General features: G+C 35.9%; 1 protein-coding gene across 9 annotated transcripts in view; it reads right to left on the bottom strand.

Annotated features, from left to right (window-relative positions):
- The window catches only part of EPHA5 (EPH receptor A5), a 385,548-nt gene that overhangs the window by 342,587 nt on the left and 22,326 nt on the right, over positions 1-20,635 (bottom strand). For all 9 annotated transcript variants that reach the window (XR_006265647.1, XR_006265648.1, XM_043447888.1 and 6 more), the window contains exon 2: positions 11,013-11,077. Coding sequence is in view for 7 of the 9 variants with exons in the window: in XM_043447888.1 (XP_043303823.1) it covers positions 11,013-11,077 (65 nt within the window). In the remaining 2 variants the exon portion in view is untranslated. The remainder of the gene's footprint in view (positions 1-11,012; positions 11,078-20,635) is intronic.

The raw sequence follows: 20,635 nt of genomic DNA on the forward strand, positions 1-20,635 counted from the left end.
GGATCTTCCCAACCCAGGGATCAAACCCAGGTCTCCTGCACTGCAGGCAGATTCTTTACCATTTGAGCCATCAGGGAAGCCCAGATAGGGGGTAGGATGGAGGCAAAAATAATTTTGCAGCATGATCAATTGGCTAATGGGGGAATGATTAGTTAGCCTTTGAACCACAGTTTCCCAAGAAGTACGACTTCAAACTGCAGTTTGAAGGCTATGAGTTCTTTATCTACTCTATTGCAGTTAGGGTAAAAAGAAAGGATTAACAAGAGGGTATTATGGATAAAGGTCATTTTCCAGTTTATATTTGTGAGTTTTCCTATAATGTGGCAGTGTTTTGAGAGCCTGTAAAGAAGAAAATATTTGCACTGTTTTATAGTGACTTTATTGGAGAAGGGCATGGCAACCCACTCCAGTATTCTTGCCTGGAGAATTCCATGAACACAGAAGCCTGGCGGGCTACAGTCCATGGGGTCTCAAAGAGTAGGACATGACTGAACAACTCACACACACACACATACACACACACACACACACAATGCCTTTAAATGTACAAACAGAACAAGATCTACTAAACAATTAAAACATGCATGACAATCTTACTTTGCAGGAGTACACTGTAACTACTGCTGATTTATTCAATATAATTGTATATATCAAAGATGAAATACAACATTTGTTTCTATGCCAAAGCAGAGCTGGACATTTAAAAAGAAAAAGAAAACTTTATTCATAATTGCGAAGTTTCCATGTGGGAAATCTACATGTAAAATTGCGCTTCATCTAAACTTCAGTGTATGCTTAATGACTATCTTGAATTCCTTAAATTATTTATCTTAATTAGCTTACGGGTTGGGTATGCTTTTTGTTTTTCTAAAAAATAATGAATACAAAGCTACTCTGGAACAGGACTGTTCTTCATTATACTAGCATTTGCATTATATAGTATAATACCCATTCCCTTTAGAATTCTTTTCTATCACTGCCCAAATAAAGAGCTTTTCTATATCCACTAATGTGCTCTTTTTTTACACTTCAGCATTATTATAATCTTTATTAGCCTCCCCACACTCAGTGTGGGCCTCAATGCTTGTCATTATCTTTCTTCTCCTTTGGTAGAAAGCAAAGCCAAAACAAGGTTCTGGCAAAACTCACCCTGATCATAACCAAAATATTTGAGATTCGCAGTGTTCAAATACTTCTCCTCATCATTCTCCTTCAAGTTTGGGGAGGAGGAATAATGCACAAAACCAAATTTTTTTTTAATAAAAATCTGAGTGTCAGAATAGAATATCCAGTTTTTCTCTTGATTCAGGAGAATCCACATAAAATACTAACAATGGATTCACAGTCCATTTTTTAATAATCTAAAGTTGAATTATTTTCAACTTTAGAAGTAAATACACAGGCTCTCTGTCTCAAAGAAATTAGAAAACAGAACAAAGAGACATTAAAACAAGAAAAGCCATAAACCTTGATTTTGAAGTGACTCTATGAAGGACTACTGCTTGTTCTTTCTGCCCTAGGCAGAGAGGATTACTCTATCTCCATTTTAGTACAAATATGATTTAAGTCAATATTCTGAAATCTCTCTCAAATGAACAAATTATTCTGAATGATCCTAATAACCCTTAAGATAAGCACAAGAAAAGATTTCTAAAAGAACATTTATCCTCTTTGAATGGAAGACGAGAGTAAATACAAAAGTGGAGCTTGCAATAAGATGCAGAGGTGATACCCAGGAGAATGTGACGGCTTGCCCACTGTGTGTACAGGAAGCACGGAGAACTCAGTGGGGAAAAGACTTTCCACCAAAGCAGGGAGGCAGGTGTACCCTGTGATCTACTGTAAAAACAACAGATGGAAAAAGAGCAAGAGTGGAATTTCTGAGACGTAAGAGCATAATCCACTAGAAACAAACATGATAACCATTCATCTTATTCTTGTAAAAATATGTTTTGGAAACACTAAAATTTTCCAGGAAACAATGCTATTTACACACATACTTAGACTATATAGATTAATCAACATTAAACGTTCCAGAAGGTGAACAAAATAATGCTAATGTAATTAGCAGGAAGGTACATCTTCAGCGAGTGTACAGAGAGGACAGTAAATGTTGTGCATGACGCTGCAATGGTAAATTCATGTTGTAATATATTTGTTAAAACCCACAGAATTTATAGTCCATGGGATCACAAAGAGTTGGACATGACTGAGCCCCTGAACAATAACAACAGAATGTACAACAGAGTGAACTTTAATATAAACCATAAACCATTGACTTTGGCTAATAATAACATATTAATATTTGGCTGGTCAATTGTAACAAACATACTTAATGCAACATGCTAATGATAGTGGGGAAATGGTGAGGGGAATATTGAGGTTGTGTATAGAAATTCTCCATACATTCTGCTCATTTTTATGCAAACCTAAAACTAAGTATATTAATTTTTTAAATAAGGCAAATGGCTTAAAAAGTAACAAGTATTTAAGACAAAATCTTATTACAAACATTAAAAAATAGAGGGATGACAATAGAGTCAATCATAAAATCAATTAATTCTCAACACCACTTTATTATTCCTTATTCCTTAGTCCTGATCTTAGTATTACTGTTAGAATTATGTTCTAATGAGCTGAGACTGAACAAGTTTGAGAACCTCAATATAAAATGCTAACAACTGAGAAAGAAGAATGGAACTGGAGGAACCAACCTGCCTGACTTCAGGCTCTACTAAAAAGCCACAGTCATCAAGACAGTATGGTACTGGCACAAAGACAGAAATATAGATCAACGGAACAGAATAGAAAGCCCAGAGATAAATCCACGAACCTATGGACACTTTATCTTCGACAAAGGAGGCAAGAATATACAATGGAAAAATGACAACCTCTTTAACAAGTGGTGCTGGGAAAATTGGTCAACCACTTGTAAAAGAATGAAACTAGAACACTTTCTAACACCATACACAAAAATAAACTCAAAATGGATTAAAGATCTAAATGTAAGACCAGAAACTATAAAACTCCTAGAGGAGAACATAGGCAAAACACTCTCTGACATAAATCACAGCAGGATCCTTAATGACCCACCTCCCAGAATATTGGAAATAAAAGCAAAAATAAATAAATGGGACCTAATGAAACTTAAAAGCTTTTGCACAACAAAGGAAACTATAAGCAAGGTGAAAGGACAGCCCTCAGAATGGGAGAAAATAATAGCAAACGAAGCAACAGACATAAAATTAATCTCAAAAATATACAAGCAACTCCTGCAGCTCAATTCCAGAAAAATAAATGATCCAATCAAAAAATGGGCCAAAGAACTAAACAGACATTTCTCCAAAGAAGACATACAGATGGCTAACAAACACATGAAAAGATGCTCAACATCACTCCTTATCACAGAAATGCAAATCAAAAACACAATGAGGTACCATTACACGCCAGTCAGGATGGCTGCTCTCCAAAAGTCTACAAGCAATAAATGCTGGAGAGGGTGTGGTGAAAAGGGAACCCTCTTACACTATTGGTGGGAATGCAAACTAGTACAGCCACTATGGAGAACAGTGTGGAGATTCCTTAAAAAACTGGAAATAGAACTGCCATATGACCCAGCAATCCCACTCCTGGGCATACACACCGAGGAAACCAGATCTGAAAGAGACGCGTGCACCCCTATGTTCATCGCAGCACTGTTTATAATTGCCAGGACATGGAAGCAACCTAGATGCCCATCAGCAGACGAATGGATAAGAAAACTGTGGTACATATACACTATGGAATATTACTCAGCCATTAAGAAGAATTCATTTGAATCAGTTGTAATGAGATGGATGAAACTGGAGCCGATTATACAGAGTGAAGTAAGCCAGAAAGATAAAAACCTATACAGTATACTAATGCATATATATGGAATTTAAAAAGATGGTAATGATAACCCTATATGCAAAACAGAAAAAGAGACCCAGATGTACAGAACAGACTTTTGGACTCTGTGGGAGAAGGTGAGGGTGGGATGTTCTGAGAGAACAGCATTGAAACAAGTATACTATCAAGGGTGAAACAGATCACCAGCCCAAGTGGGATGCATGAGACAAGTGCTCGGGCCTGGTGCACTGGGAAGACCCAGAGGGATGGGATGGGGAGGGAGGTGGGAGGGGGGATCGGGATGGGGAACACATGTAAATCCATGGCTGATTCATGTCAATGTATGGCAAAAACCACTACAATATTGTAAAGTAATTAGCCTTCAACTAATAAAAATAAATGAAAAAAAAATGCTAACAAAAGGTGCTATGTAGGAAAAAATATGTACTCAAATAAGCAGTGAAATCTAGAATTGAGAGTAACTATGCATATTCTAGGGCTTTCATGGTGGTTCAGCAGTAAAGTTTCCACCGGCCAATGCAGGAGACACAGGTTCAAACCCTGAGTTGGGAAGATACCCTGCAGAAGGAAATGACAACCCTCTCTGGTATTCTTGTCTGGCAAATCCCATGGACAGAGGAGCCTGGCGGGCTACAGTCCACTGGGTCACAAATAGTCGGACATGACCTAGCGACTAAACAACAGCAGCAACAAATGCAAACAAATGCATTGATATTTTACATCAATTAAACCAGAAGTCACCCCAAGTTTTGCTTGTTTCTTTTTGTTTCTGTCTACAATAAAGACCAGTTCCAGGAAAAAAAAAATAGTTTACAAATCCTCTCTTTATTTTAGTCGAAGTGAAGTGGAGTACTGAGTCCTACATTTGGGACCTAAGGTATAAAAACCCTGAAGAGTTACTTATTTCATTGAACTGTCAAATGCCGAAGAGAGAGCTGAGTGGCTGTTCCTTTTAACTACCAAAATATTGCTTTCTGGTTCTGTTTTGAAAACAGGGATACGGAAGTAGCTTTTTAATCAACCATTATCTTTTCTATTTCTTTAGTGGCTGAGGGATGACATGGTCCATTTGGGTACATTATCCTATCTTATCCTACAACAACACTGCAAGATAGATGACATAATAGCCACTCATCCCTGCTTAACAGGCAGGAAAGCTGAGATTCCCCCAGGTCTCCAAGATTCAGAGGAAATCACAGATATAGCTGGGATGTGGAAGACCCAGGTTTGATCCCTAGGTTAGGAGGATCCCCTGGGGAAGGGAATGGCAACCGAATCCAGTATTCTTGCCTGGGAAATTCCATGGACAGAGCAGCCTGTTGGGCTACAGTCCACGTGGTCGCAATGACTTAGCATGCACACATGTGTTATACATTTTTTCAAATGTATTATGATCTATTAATACCAATTAATAATGAGAGATTTCATTTTGGGGGCTCCCAAATCACTGCAGATGGTGACTGCAGCCATGAAATTAAAAGATGCTTGCTCCTTGGGAGGAAAGTTATGACCAACCTAGACAGCATATTAAAAAGCAGAGACATTACTTTGCCAACAGATGTCTGTCTAGTCAAAGCTTTGGTTTTTCCAGTAGTCATGTATGGGTGTGGGAGTTGAACTATAAAAAAAAAACTGAGTGCCAAAGAATTGGTAATTTTGAACTGTGGTGTTAAGAAGACTCTTGAGAGTCCCTTGGACAGCAAGGAGATCCAAGCAGTCAATCCTAAAGGAAATCAGTCCTGAATATGCACTAGAAGGACTGATGCTGAAGCTGAAACTCCCAACACTTTGGCCACCTGATTCAAAGAACTGACTCATTGGAAAAGACACTGATGGTGGGAAAGATTGAATGTGGAAGGAGAAGGGGATGACAGAGGATGAGATGGTTGGATGGCATCACCAACTCAATGGGCATGAGTTTGAGTAAACTCTGGGAGTTGTTGATGGAAAGGGAGGCCTGGCATGCTGCCATCCATGGGGTTGCAAAGAGTTGGACACAACTGAGCAACAACTGAACCGAATAGCGTGTGACTCTAGCTCATTTAAAACTTTCTTTGAGGTGAATTTTCTCTTCAGCATCAACTCCTCTTTTATATAAACTGGAAGTCTAAGAACTATCCAGAACAAGTTATGTCTCTGGAGACCTAATTGGAGGAGTTCACCTCCTGGTAAGAGTATCAGTATCCTGGAAGATCTGGGTTTAAAATGATCTCAGTCTCTTTCCAACTGAACACCCTTGGACAAGTCACTTACACTGAATCAGCCTCATTTTTTCCATCTGTAAAAAAATACTAAATATCTCTTTTTACATTGTCATTGTTAGTACCAAATACATTTATGTAATAAATGAAAGTATTTTTTTATGGCAAGACAATGAGAAAGAATGACATGTTATCACATGTGCCAAACACATACATATTCCTCCCAGCTATGTCACAAACTACTTGCAAGACCTTGAGCAAAAACTGTAACCTTTCTGCCACTTCTGTACAAGTATAGAGAGAAAAGAATAGAAAACATTTCAGTTATCACATTGCCCTAACACTTCCATAACCCTGGTTATAGTAGAGAAGAAAAGTCAGGCTCTGACTCATTCTCACTACTATAACTATTAATAGCTCCAGTGTGTATACATATATAACCTACTAACCAAACTAAACAAGTACTATAACTAACTAACCAAACCAGGCACAAACTAAGTCAGTCACACATAGTTTGATAGTTTGTGCCTGGAAGAGCTCTAGCCACAAGCTAAGGGCCTAATATATATCTGCTGAATGAATGAATGCAGTGAATATACATAAAAGTTAACTTTTCTGTAACAAAGTACATGTACAGAAAAAAAAAAAAGAGAAAAGAAAAAGGGAAAGAGACTCCAAATTACTACTGTAAGGTGAACACACACACAGAGTCTAACACTGTGGTTACAAAGTACAAGCTGAAGCCAAATTTCAAAGGATGTGCCCTAAGATAAGTACTCAAACAAAACTAGGGGGAAACTCTCTCAGCATGTAACAGTGAGAAAAATTTAAAAAATAAAGTCCCTCCTGAAACAAAATCTCAATGTTTGTGCAATACTGAAAAACAACTCCATGAAAATGTCAATATTGCAGACTATCAGCTTAAATAATTGAAGAGAAGCAGGGGGAAACTGAGTCAGGCAGAAGAATTTGCTTAGTCTTCCAACAGCAGCCTTTGCTCAACTTTGGGCTGCAGAGGTCATGGAAATCTACCAGCCCCAGCTTTCTGAAGCTTCCAACTACACAGAAAAGTTGGAAATTCAGATTTTACATGAAATCTCCCAGTCTTTAAGTGCTGACAATGAATCCATACAGATAAGAGTCAAAAACAAAGAAACATAAAAACCTGATGGACTAGTGGATCCCAGTACAAAAATAGAAATGCAACAGAAGATCAAAGAAAGGATGTGTACTGGGAGCCAACACTGCCCAGCTCTACTTTCTGTCACACTTCTTTAATCTACATGTAGAACTACATATCAGTAACATATGACCCATTTCATAAATTAAAAAAAATATTATCCTTCTAGCAAATATTTATTGAAGTTCTATGATATGCCAGGAACTGAGCCAAGTTTTAGAAACACTGTACAGTGGTAAATATGAGCTTGCCATAAGAAATCTAAAAGCTCAAAAGCAAAAAAAAAAGAGAGTACAACAGGTGCACTGATGGTTTCTAAGAAGTGTATGGTGTGTGTACATGACTACAGGGATGAATAAGTGTTTCTTCTAAGTTACTTGCCCAATTCTCAGGCCTACATTTAAGGTACTATTTTGATTAGTCTAAAAATAAAAGAATAAAATATTCTTCCCTAAGGTCTGAAGTTCAGGAAAATGTTCTAGAAAAAAAATCCACAATATTCTTCTTTACTTAGTAAAGTAAAGGCTTTGAGACTGGAGGAACTCTAGTCAAGACAGTCTCAGGAGAGTATTCTTTTATGGCGTTATTGGGCTATAAATAATGGCAATCCTCTGAGATCAAGGCTTTGAAGAGTATCCTGCCTGACTCACCCCACTCTAGTACCTGCCAGACTACCATTTTCACCCTGATGGCAGATTGTTGCTTTGTTTTAAAGGCTACTTTAAAGAGTTGAAGAGGCAGGAAAGAGCAGAGGGTACCTTAAAATGCCACAAACTCGTGGTTCTACCAAGATTTAGTCCTTCTCTTGACTGTTCCCAGAACTACTCCAAGAGTTTGGTAAATTTCCAGAATCCTGAAAAGCTGATTCTTATAATACTTTTCAGTTTTTTTCATGACTTTTATGGAAGAGAAAATTTTTGGATATCTTTACTAAAGAATTTTTGCTAACATTATGTCAATGATCTATATTTCAGTTAGAATTAGATTATCTATTCATAAATGACTCAACCTAATAACAATATATAAAAAGTACAAGCAAATTTTATTGAAATTGCTTGTACTTTTATCTTACTTTCTTCAAAATATAATTTTAAAAGTTTCTTCAATTTGCATTTGGGTGAGTTTAACACAAAATGTAACACCTGGGTTCGACACACATTCCTCATACTTGGATAAGTGCACATTTCACTAAGTTTTTCTAATTTAATTTCTTTTTCTTCTATATTAACACCAGGCATTAGCAGTGTGGTTATATTAGCTAGTGATTTCAAAAGAAACCACTCCAAAAATTACAAGCATTTTGAAAAAAATACTCTTCAAAAAACTCTGAACAAAATTAGCAATATACAAACAATTATAATAGAAACGAAAAGTAAGGATGAGGTTTTTAGAATGCCTGGAAATAGCTCATTCCCGAATCAAAAGATAATGTTTTTATAAAGAAGTCAATTGTGCTTTATACAGAAATCACATTTAAAACTGAGTCATTTCCCTAAAACTATCTAGCTGCAACAACAACTACATCAGATTTACCCTCACAGTTACACTGTGTCCAAACTTTTCTGAATAACTACTGAATGGAAATATGAGAAATGCAAAACTCAATTCAAAGAGAATATGACATATTTTCTGAGGCTTTAAAAAATTTAATTTCATCCCAATATGTCAGCCTCTTTTCAGAAAGGGCAATTCAAAATATTTATGCAATAAATCATCTTTGATATGTGAAAAAAATACAGAGAACAAAATATATTTACAGGTTCTCATAGATGGAGGTTAGCTAGACATCTTCCTGTATAGGAGGTGTACTTAAAGATGAAAGAAAGAAAATAACTCAGAGGTGGCCAGTGAGAGGAAGAAGGAAGAAAAAAATGGAAAAAGGAAGAACATAAGAAAAATAAAAGACAGATTAAGTGAATATATACCTTTATATTGGCATTGGCTATACTGAATACAAAACTGACTGTTTTTATATTCAATTACAAATTAAATAAGAATTTTTTTCACATGGTTTACCTTCATGTTTTAATATCATAACAATCTATTTGTATTACTTTATTTATATTACACCTCTAAATGTAACTATATTATTTAACAACCAAAAAGAAATACCAACTTAATGAAAAAAGAGAAAGCACACAGAGATGAGGATGTTAACATATGTATTATCAGGCATTAGAACAATTAATACTACTCGTCCTATTTCCAGGGCTTCCCCAGTGGCTTAGTCGTAAAGAATCTATCTGCAATGCAGGAGCCTCAGGAGATTCAGGTTCAGTCCCTGGGTCAGGAAGATCCCCAGGAGGAGGGCATGGCAACCCACGCCAGCATTCTTGCCTGGAGAATCCCATAGACAGAGGAACCTGACGGGCTATGGTCCACAGAGTCAAAAAGAGTCAGGCATGACTGAAGTGACTTAGCACACACATCCTATTTCCACAGAAATAATGTTCTAATGTGCTGCAGTCCATGCAGTTGCAAAGATTCGTACATGACTGAACTGAACTGAATGTTCTAAATAAAGGACAAATACACATATCTGATATATTCATCAAGTGGAAAAAGATTTTAAGTTTTGGTTATTTTGGTTGTTATAACCAGATTCGTTATGATATTTGATTCCTTAATTAGACTGAAATTAACCTTCAAGGTCATATGAAATATTATTAGTACACATAATTTTAAAAATATATTCATGTATATACTATATAAATTTTAAGTATTCAAATTTTTTAAATATTAAAGTCATTAAGTAATAAAAATATTCCATCAAAGTCTAGATTGTTTTCAATATAACAGTCACACAATACAGTTAATGCTTTCTGTGTAACACAATGATTTTATGTCACAGCATTTTACTTATGTTTTCATTCTCCATCGGATAATAAGAATGTGGTTTTCAAACAAAAAAAAAAAGAACGTGGTTTTCATTAAGCAAAAGATATGGGATACTTTTATATAATATGTGTTTTTAGATGGTCAGCATTATAAATATTATCAATATGTTTATATTTTAAAACACCTTACCTAATTTTCACCCCAAAGACTTTATTTTTAATGTATACCATACAATAATTTAATTAAATTATTAATTTAATTAATACCATACCATAATTAAAACAATGGTGGGTTATAAAAATCTTCCAATGAGCATCTTTTCTGAAAGTTCTCAATAGAGAAAAATTCAAGAATTAAAAGAAAACCTTTGAATGATGACTGATGATATCAATCACAATGGAATTCAAAGGAATTTCTTATAATATTTCAATTCCCTAATGTAGTGAATGAATCATAATAAACTGTTCCCAGTGTTTGATTCAACACTGGTCATTGATTGACACATCAACTTTTACTTCCTAAGTCAAAACAAACAAGCTAAGGGCATATTGCAGCAAATCTCTTTATTTATTTATTTATTTTCTTTTTCAGATAAATCAATTCTAAAAATGTGTTGATTCCTTCAACCTAAAACTCTCCTGAATGCTGAAAACCTTCACCGTTTTTTTATAGAGAAACATTCAGAGAGGAAAATAATACATTTGTTGTTCATTCATTAAAATCTCTTCCCAATTTCCCTGCTTTCCCCAATCAGACCTAATTTGAAGTCTCCTCCTTCTTCTTCACAAATACACTCCTCTTTTCTTAACGACAAGAGTGTCCAGAGAATACAACTATACAATATTCAAGATGATGTCTACTCAAGTAGTTTAAGCTGTAGGAAAGATTTCAGAAAGACTTACCCCATTTTTTGGAAAAGCAATCCATCCCAAGTCCCCCATGACAGTTCGTGAATCCAACAAATTCACTAAAAAAAGAAAGAACACAAAGCTGTGTGAATTATACAAAAATACATCACTATTTCCATAAAGTTATTAAAAGCACATATTGTTTCCAAAACTGAAAGTAGATTAAGCGTTCATTATGATGAATACAAGAGTGACAATTTAAAGAAAGCATTATTAGGATGCAAGAGAACAAGAGATTTTGAATAACTATTTGGAGAACAATTATAGCAAAAGTATACAAACAAGTCATTACTCTAAATGGCCCCCCCCCCCCAACCCCGGTCAAACAAGAATAAAGGGAAAGAGTTAATAAAAAAAAGAATAAAATGAAAGTTCCACAGGAAACTCAAAAGGACCATGTCCCTTTTTTTAAAGACTGTAGGTCTTGAGATTAAGCTGCAGCCATAAAATTGCAGCTAAGTATACTCTATTTTCTTCTGGAAAGCTGTTATGAAGCAATTAACAAATAATTTACATTAAATAGCAATAAACTATTCCCAAGCTTGTAACATTTTTGTGATATTAACCAAAATCTGTAATCCAAATTGCAAATTTAATTAAGAAATAAATCTACAGACACTTTACCAAGCTTAGAAAATTGTAGCAGTTCTCAAGGTTGTTGCTATAGTTAAGTGCCTATTGCATTCCCAAAGATACTTTCTACTTATATACAACCATAATCCAAAATGTGTTTCTTACAGAACTGTTGGCTACATTTTTGAAAGGCATATCTCAACTATGGCTGAGTACTTTAAAATATTTATGATTCCTAAGACAGAAGTCATCAATGCAAAAGGAAGGAATGTAAGAGTATGTACACACACATGTACCCACACTCACACTCACAAACTCACACACTCACACACACATACATACTCAAGGAGTTTATATTTTAACAGGTTTATCACCTATCCCTATGAAATTAAAGTAGTTTTGATTTTTCCAGTAGTCATGGACATATGGACAAGAATTCGACCATAAAGAAGGCTAAGCACTTTTGAACTGAGGTGCTGGAGAAGACTCTTGAGAATCCCTTGGACAGCAAGGAGATCAAATCAGTCAATCCTGAAGAAAATCAACCCTGAAAATTCATTGGAAGGACTGATGCTGAAGCTCCAATACTTTGGCCACCTGATGCAAAGAACTGACTCACTGGAAAAGACACTGATGCTGGGAAAGACTGAGAGCAGGACGATAAGGGTGCGACAGAGGATAAGATGGTTGGATGGCACCATCGACTCAATGGACATGAGTTTGAGCAAATCCCAGGAGATAGGGAAAGACAGGAAAGCCTGGAGCGCTGCAGTACATAAAGTTGCAATGAGTCAGACTGAACAACAACAAATGGTATTAATGTGGTCAAATGTTTTAGACCTAGATGATAGAACATTATCTTTCAAATGTATTATACCTAAACTAAAAGGATCTACCTGGCATGCTTTGCAGCTGAACCACTTTGAATGAGGATGGTGGTTGCACCCAAAAGAAACAACTAGGCTAACCCTGGTCAGAATTACTGAAGCTTCCTCAACTGCATTCGAGAGTCAGTATCTTGTAATGCCCGCAATTCTCAAAAAAATGGTTCACAGTGGGAGTGGGAGGGAGTCTCAAGAAGGAGAGGATATATGTATACTTGTGGCTGATTCATTCTGTTGTAAAACAGAAATCAACACAATAAAACAATTAACCTCCAATTATAATTGAAAAAATACTCAGAAAAGAAATAAATAAAAAGACAGTTTTATCTGCAAGGGTAAGCCTAGGGTACTAAGGGTTTAACAACTGATAGACTGAGAAATGCATTATAAAATTGTACAAGAGAACATAAAATTATCATGACCAAGGAAATCTGGATCATAATAGAAATGGAAAGTTCCAATATCCTACAGAAATTATGTGCATTTAGCCCTTATTATGAGAAGGAAAATGGCAACACATTCCACTATTCTTGCCTAGAAAATCCCATGAACAGAAGAGCCTGGTGGGCTACAGTCTGTGGGTCATAAAAGAATCGGACATGATTTAACAACGAAACAACAACAACCCTTATTATCCACTGTTTTATTTCATATTACATATGCAAGCATACATATGTTACACACAAAGGTAATAGTCTATATTGAATTATTAATGCAAAATAAGAAAAAACTTAAAAACCTTAAAAAACACAGATATACTCAATACTGTAACATACAACTGTCTATTTTCATTAAGTTCTGAGCTCTTTAACAATAAAAATGCATGTCTACAGAATGCTTGTATTAACTTAAACCTACATACAATAAGGTTTTTTTCCCTAAATTATTTATATAATTTGCAGAATAATTATTGCTTAGAGGAAATTGATCCAAACAAAAAAACTGTTGTTTTAAAACAACAAAAACCAAAACCAAACAAACCCAAAATATTCCACCACCTTCTAACCTTGCAAACCTTCCAGTCACCCCACTAAATCTAATTTTTCAGGTATATTTGAATTTTTTTCTTTTAACTGTACTGTTGGCTCTTTTGGTTTCTATGGGAATTAGGCTACATTAAACTTAAATGTCCTTGTCCTCATTTTAGTCTTTTCTGGGTCACTAGGGCTGTGTCTAGACATGACTAAATATCAGGGGAGTGCAGAACCTAAATAGTTCTGTTTATTCATCTTTATGAGTCATTTTATTCACCTTTGATACTGAGCAGTAGCATATCTGTTTGGACTAAAGTAGAGCAAATGAGCTAACTAAAGGTGTTCTACTGTGAAGGCAGCTAAACTGAACTTAATTCTGTGACGACAAAGGAATGTGCATAAGAATTCTAGGATTCCTAACTAGCCTGCCATGAGAAACACAGCACTCTTCGTAAACTTCTTAATACGTGCAATTTGAAATATTCATTATTATCAACACAATTCCATGTGTCTAAAATTTAGTTACTCTCATTTGAATTAACCTTAATCAAAATGACTATTTTTACACTTTGTGGTTTAGAAAATATACATATATGAAAATAAATGAATGACCTCAAAATAATAGCTCTGCTGCTAATATCATTTATTGGGAGTTTTCAATATTGGGATGTGTTACCGAATACATGAAAATAACTACAATAGGAATGTACGCTGCCTTTCTTTTGCTGGTCTTGTCAAAAGATTTTCTTCAAATAAATAGATTAGGAGGTTTATGGGAAATACATGCATGTCACTTTTCAGTGCTGCCTAAAATTGCTTTCCTCCTAGAAACAGATGATTTCATAAAATTCACAATGCAAAGCACATATTTACATATACCATTTTTACTGAACTGGAAACTGAGGGAAAAAAAGAAAAATTAGGTGTTTTAGGTAATTACCTGCAGACTACTATATTATAATTTTGTTCATATAATGCAGAGTAAATTGGAATTTGATGCCTCAAGGAAAATAACTATCTAAAATTAGATCTACATACAATTAGATAGAAAGATACAAATAGAGAGTATGAGAGTTTTCACAAACCTCCAAGTTCTGCACATGCTGCTTTAGCTCTCTCAAATACCCTTCTCCCTTTGAGAACTGCTAACTCTTCATTTGTACTTCAAAACATATTTTAGAAACTGCCTTCCCAGGAAACCATCTCTGATTCTCCTTTTCCTAAATGTGGGTCAGGTAATATTACTGAATATTTCATTAACACCCAATTCTAATCTCCAAATCATGGAATACACAAAACTGTTTTGTTCCCTTAAAAGAACACCATATTTTTACTCATGCCTATGAAAATAGCCTGCACTCAGAGCAGATGTACAGTTGTTTGTTTTCTGAATGGATCATTTAGTCAATGGGCAGATCAGGAGGGTGTGGCTGAATCAACACACAGCAGTGGTTCTCAACATGGGTATCTAATAATGTCTAGAGTATTTGTGATTGTCAAAACTGGGAAGCAGGGGAATATTTTCTACTGGCATCTCATGGTTCTGAAGAAGCCAGGCATGCAATTGACTAAGTAAGCATCCTTCAATGCATAGCAAAATTCTCCTACCCTCCAGGAAAGACTTATCTGGCTCAAATTTCACCAATACCAAAGCTGAGAGACCCTAGTTTACACCTACAGTGTTACTATAAAATGTCCACTTCCACAATTCCTTGCACAATACATCAGAGGCATGATCTTCACTAACAGAAGTTAACATATTTGGAAGAATTCCTTATGAATCAAAATACTACTCCTATCTAGGGAAACGAAAGCAATAAAAATTATAGCCTTATTTAGAGAAAAAAAGAGCATTATGAATACCCAATACTTCTAAATTATTTTAGTAACCAATGTAATAATTATTAAAAGTGGAATTATTTACATTCTAATAATTTCTGAACATTCACGATGGTATGCATGAAAACGTTTTATGCCACTAATATTATCAATGCTTCTATATCCTCCATTACTTAAGCTACTAACATAACACCAGTTTAGACATAGGATATAAATAAATATGAACTTTCAGAATTTCCTTTTCCAATTTCATTACTGAATTTATTTAAAAAGTGTTTGGCAGTAATGGAGCCCAGTCACTAAGTATCTTCTGTACTACAATTACAGTAATTAAATTGCTCTGAACAGTATATATGCTTGTTGTAAATTGCAATGAATACACAATGAGTATTGATCTTCATGGTACAACTTAATTAAAACTTGTCCGGGAGAAACCACTAATGAATATAATTAGAGGAAATGTTTGATACCACATTTACTCTGAAGGACATTAATTAGATATCAGAAATTTTATGGAAAATGTTTTTATTCAATTATTTAGATTTTACAATAAAGCCACACTATCAAACTGAGAGAGTCTTTAAGGTCATTTTCCCTCAGTCACTGTACATTTAAAATGAAGACGGGCATATTGGTTAGTACTCTAATCAGTAACTAAGAAGACTGATTCTCCAAGAGAAATAACTCTACAGAGGTTAGTAAGTATTCAGTCTACTGCAAATACCTACAGTTATCACGGGAAAAACAAAGACTCACAAATATAGGAACTTTTTAGTAAGTAAAAATCAGTTAACTGCCTCACTAAATAACAGATTATAATAGAAACTAATTCAAACTAATATTAGGTATGTTTTAATTTTATTACTACACACTAATGATTTTAATGCTTTCCTGAACAGACAGAGAAAAGCTCTTAAAGAAGTGACATTCAGAAAAGTCAGAGACTTGCTAGTCCATTCTTTTTGTTAGGATTCAAGAAAGACAAGGGAGGGCAGAAGAAGTAAAACGGAATATGCACAAAAAGTATCCTAAGGCTTCAACTTCACACATTCTAAAAATTAAGGAGCACTTGGAATTAATTATTCAAATATGCTCTTTAATGGTTTAAGTTTCAAATATTTATAACTTGCTGTGTATCATTCTGACTCCATTGCTTCCTCCTTAATATCTTTCTAATATTAGTTACAAAAAGAAAAAAAAAATATATATATATATATATTGGATTTTCCAGGAAAATGTTAGCTTGAGCAGAATGTGTTTTAGGACTTTGAAGAGTCAGAAGACAGCTCAAGGACACTTGGTCCCATCACCACCCATGGGTAATGCTTTGAAGGAATGTGTGATTCCCTGAGGGCAAGAAGGTAAAAGGAGAGCCAAAAGGCATATTCTTAATCTTACATTGTTTCTGTTTTTCCTATGATCTTCACATTAACAAAGAAACACAATTACAATGGTAGTCAGACTTCCACCACAGCCTGAAGAAAATACTTTGGATTAGTAGCAGGTAGCATGACATTCTCTTTCTCTAAATGCATTGAATCAAAGTCCCATTGAACACAGTAAAGTTCTGATGGATACCTGCTTATTGATTTTCATTTAACAATATCAGAAAAGCTACTGAATTCAATTACAACACATACTTAACAAATTTGTGGGAATAAACCCGATATACAGCTGCACAGTCTCTCTACAAGGTCCCATTCGGCACAGATGTGATTTCTTGCTTCTGGGTTAAATTTTATAATTTGACAACTGCTGCAGGGAACAAAGAACAGTTGGCAAAAGGAGTGCAGAGAAAGAGGACATGTGTTTCCCATTAGAAAACAAATTTGTAAATTCGGTAAGAATTATTTTTTAGGTTTAGAGTTGTTACACAGTTTTTGGCATCTTTGCTTGAAGCAAGACTCTATAACTGTATTTCTACAGTGAATGGGAGAGTATTCATTTCTTTTACAATTCTCAGCAACATAATTATGTAATCTTTTCTATGAAAAAAAGGAAGGGAGAATACGAGAAAAGGAATTTATTCAGTGTTTACTATGAATCAGGTTTGACTGTGTGGATCGCAACAAACTATGGAAAATTCTTAAAGAGATGGGAATACCAGACCACCTGACCTGCCTCCTGAGAAATCTGTATGCAGGTCAGGAAGCAACAGTTAGAACTGGACATGGAACAACAGCCTGGTTCCAAATAGGAAAAGGAGTACGTCAAGGCTGTATATTGTCACCCTGCTTATTTAACTTACATGCAGAGCACGTCATGCGAAATACCGGTTGGATGTAGCACAAGCTGAAATCAAGACTGCCAGGAGAAATATCAATAACCTCAGATATGCAGATGACATTACCATTATAGCAGAAAAAGAAGAACTAAAGAGCCTTTTGATCAAAGTGAAAGAGGAGAGTGAAAAAGTTGGCTTAAAACTCAACATTTTGAAAACTAAGATCAAGGCATCGGGCCCCATCACTTCATGGCAAATAGATGGGGAAACAGTGGAAACAGTGACAGATGTTATTTTTGGAGGGCTCCAAAATGACTGCAGACAGTGACTGCAGCCATGAAATTAAAAGATGCTTGCTCCTTGGAAGAAAAGTTATGACCAAACTAAACAGCATATTAAAAAGCAGAGACGTTACTTTGCCAACAAAGGTCCATCTAGTCAAGGCTATGGTTTTTCCAGTGGTCATGTATGGGTATCAGAGTTGGACTATAAAGAAAGCTGAGTGCCAAAGAACTGATGCTTTTGAACTGTGGTGTTGGAGAAGACTTTTGAGAGTCCCTTGGACTGCAAGGAGATCCAACCAGTACATCCTAAAAAGAAATCAGTCCTGAATATTCATTGAAAAGACTGATGCTGATACTGAAACTCCAATACTTTGGCCACCTGATGCGAAGAAGTGACTCATTTGAAAAGTCCCTGATGCTGGGAAATGTTGAAGGCAGGAGAAGAAGGGGGCGACAGAGGGTGAGATGGTTGGATGGCATCACCGACGCAATAGACATGAGTTTCAGTAAGCTCTGGGAGTTGGTGATGGACAGGGAAGCCTGCCATGCTGCAGTCCATATGGTCACAAAGAGTCGGACATGACTAAGCAACTGAACTGAACTGATATATCATGCACTCTACTCTATCATATATATATAAGACATATCTATATCTATATATATGTGTGTGTGTATATATATATATATATATATATATATATATATATATTCTTTTATTTAATGACCTCAACAAACCTAGAAGGCTTCCCAGTTGGTGCAAGTGGTAAGGGAACAGTCTACCAATACAGGAGACACAGAGATGCAGATCTGAACCCCGCACCAGGAAGGTACCCTAAAATAGGAAATGGCAACACACTCCAGTATTTCTTTCCTGGCAAATTCCATGGACAGAGGAGCCTGGCAGTCTGCAGTCCTTTGAGATGCAAAGAGTCAACATGTCTGTGAATGCAAATGCACAAACCTCAACAGAACACTGGCAGCTTGCAGTCTCATTCAGAATCCTAGCAGGGAAATCAAGAAAGGAAGAAATCATGAGGCAATACCTGAGGCCTTCATGACAGACCATGAGCCTTGCTTATGGCTTTCCATAATCAAGTTCCTCATTTAAGAGCTGGGCACCTAATACCTTGATTACACCCACCTATCTCCTAGGACACCCAAAAACCATGAAATAAAACGCTAGTTATAAATGAATCTATTTGCACAGGAACCATGGCTATGAAACATTGCTTGTGAAAAATCTTACAAGCTATAAGATTGGTTTTGAAGATTGTGGTAACTAGGTAGCTCTGAGTTACTAATGTTCCTTATGTTTTGGTAGGATATGGTCATGACTCCCCATGGATACTCTCTCACCTTTCATCTTCAGTGACAATGCATTTCTGTGGTTTTCTTTTACTTCTCTGGCTATGTGTTTCCATGATAAGCTACTCCTCCTCTATCAATCCTTCAAACCTTGGCTGTGATCAATACTCTATTTTTGTAGACTGTCTTATCACTCTATATCAATGATTCTTGCTGCTGCTGTTTACTTGCTCAGTCGTGTCTGACTCTTTGTGACCCCATAGACTATAGCCTGCCAGGCTCCTCTGTCCATGGGATTCTCCAGGCAAGAATACTGGAGTGGTTTACCATTTCCATCTCCAAATTTTAAGTCTGAGTCAATGATTCTTGACTCAGACTTAAAATGAGAATAAGAAAAGAACCTTTGGTAAAGAACAAATGTCTTGGCACCAGTCCATACATCCTGAATCAGATTATTCAGGATGAAGAATGGCTAGGATATTTCATTTTTGTTTGTTGGTTGGTTTTAGAGGTGATATTAGCACACATCCTTATGTAAGGATCCCTATAGAGGAGGGATGAACTTCCATGTCTTCAGTTGTAATGTAAATATTAATAACCATCCAAATCCATATGTTTTTTTCATCTCTTTCTCTCCTGAAAGTCCAATCAACTTGTAAAACTATCCATTAGTTATTAACACATCCATGACTTGTGGTCATTCCAAATTCAACCTGTCCCGAAATGAACAAAATATCTTCCCTGCACACACAATAAAAGGTCCTCCTCCCATTGTCTCTTATTTCAGGGAACGCAATGGCAAAGAATCAGCTCTTCCATTTAGAAATCTGTGAGTCACCTTTGCCTTCCTTCACTTATAGCCCCCATACCGAATCAGTAACCAAACCCTACCAATGCTAACTCTATCCTGCATATAACTCTCTGAACTGCCTGCTCTATTTCATTCCACAGCAGAACCAGTCTAGTCAAATCCTTGCCATAATTTTAACTTGAGAAATCTACTAACTGGTTTCTCAGCAGAGAGGTACAATCCTTGAAAATGTCTACAAAACACTGCATCCAGAAAGACCTTTCTAAGCCATCAATGTGGTCATTCCACTCTCCTACTTCAAAGCTTGTAGTTTTGTCTTATTGTTTTTAATGTAAGTTCTTCCAGAATAATTGGTCTCTATTTTCTTCTCTAGTTTTAATCAGGCTTTTCCCTCTTTCTCTTTCCACAATTTAGCAATTCTGCACTTATTTCAGGTCCAATTATGTGGTCTTACTATTGATTCAGTTCTGTCCAATGAGCTGTGAAGGTGATCTGCAAGTGAAAGGAGCTTTTATGAAGAAAACATAAGAAAGGGACACTCCGGGCTGCCTTAAAAGTAGCTGGATGTGGGTATATTTCCTGGAACTGATGCAGCCATCTAAAGTCAGCAGGAGAGCAAAGCCTACAGATTAGGTTGGAAGAGCAAAGGGATGAGAAGTATCTGGTCCAGATTATATTCAGAGTTGCTAATCCACCTAAATTTGATGTCTGCCTCTCTTAGGA

This window comes from Cervus canadensis, chromosome 26 (assembly GCF_019320065.1).
Source record: "Cervus canadensis isolate Bull #8, Minnesota chromosome 26, ASM1932006v1, whole genome shotgun sequence".
Lineage (NCBI taxonomy): Eukaryota > Metazoa > Chordata > Mammalia > Artiodactyla > Cervidae > Cervus > Cervus canadensis.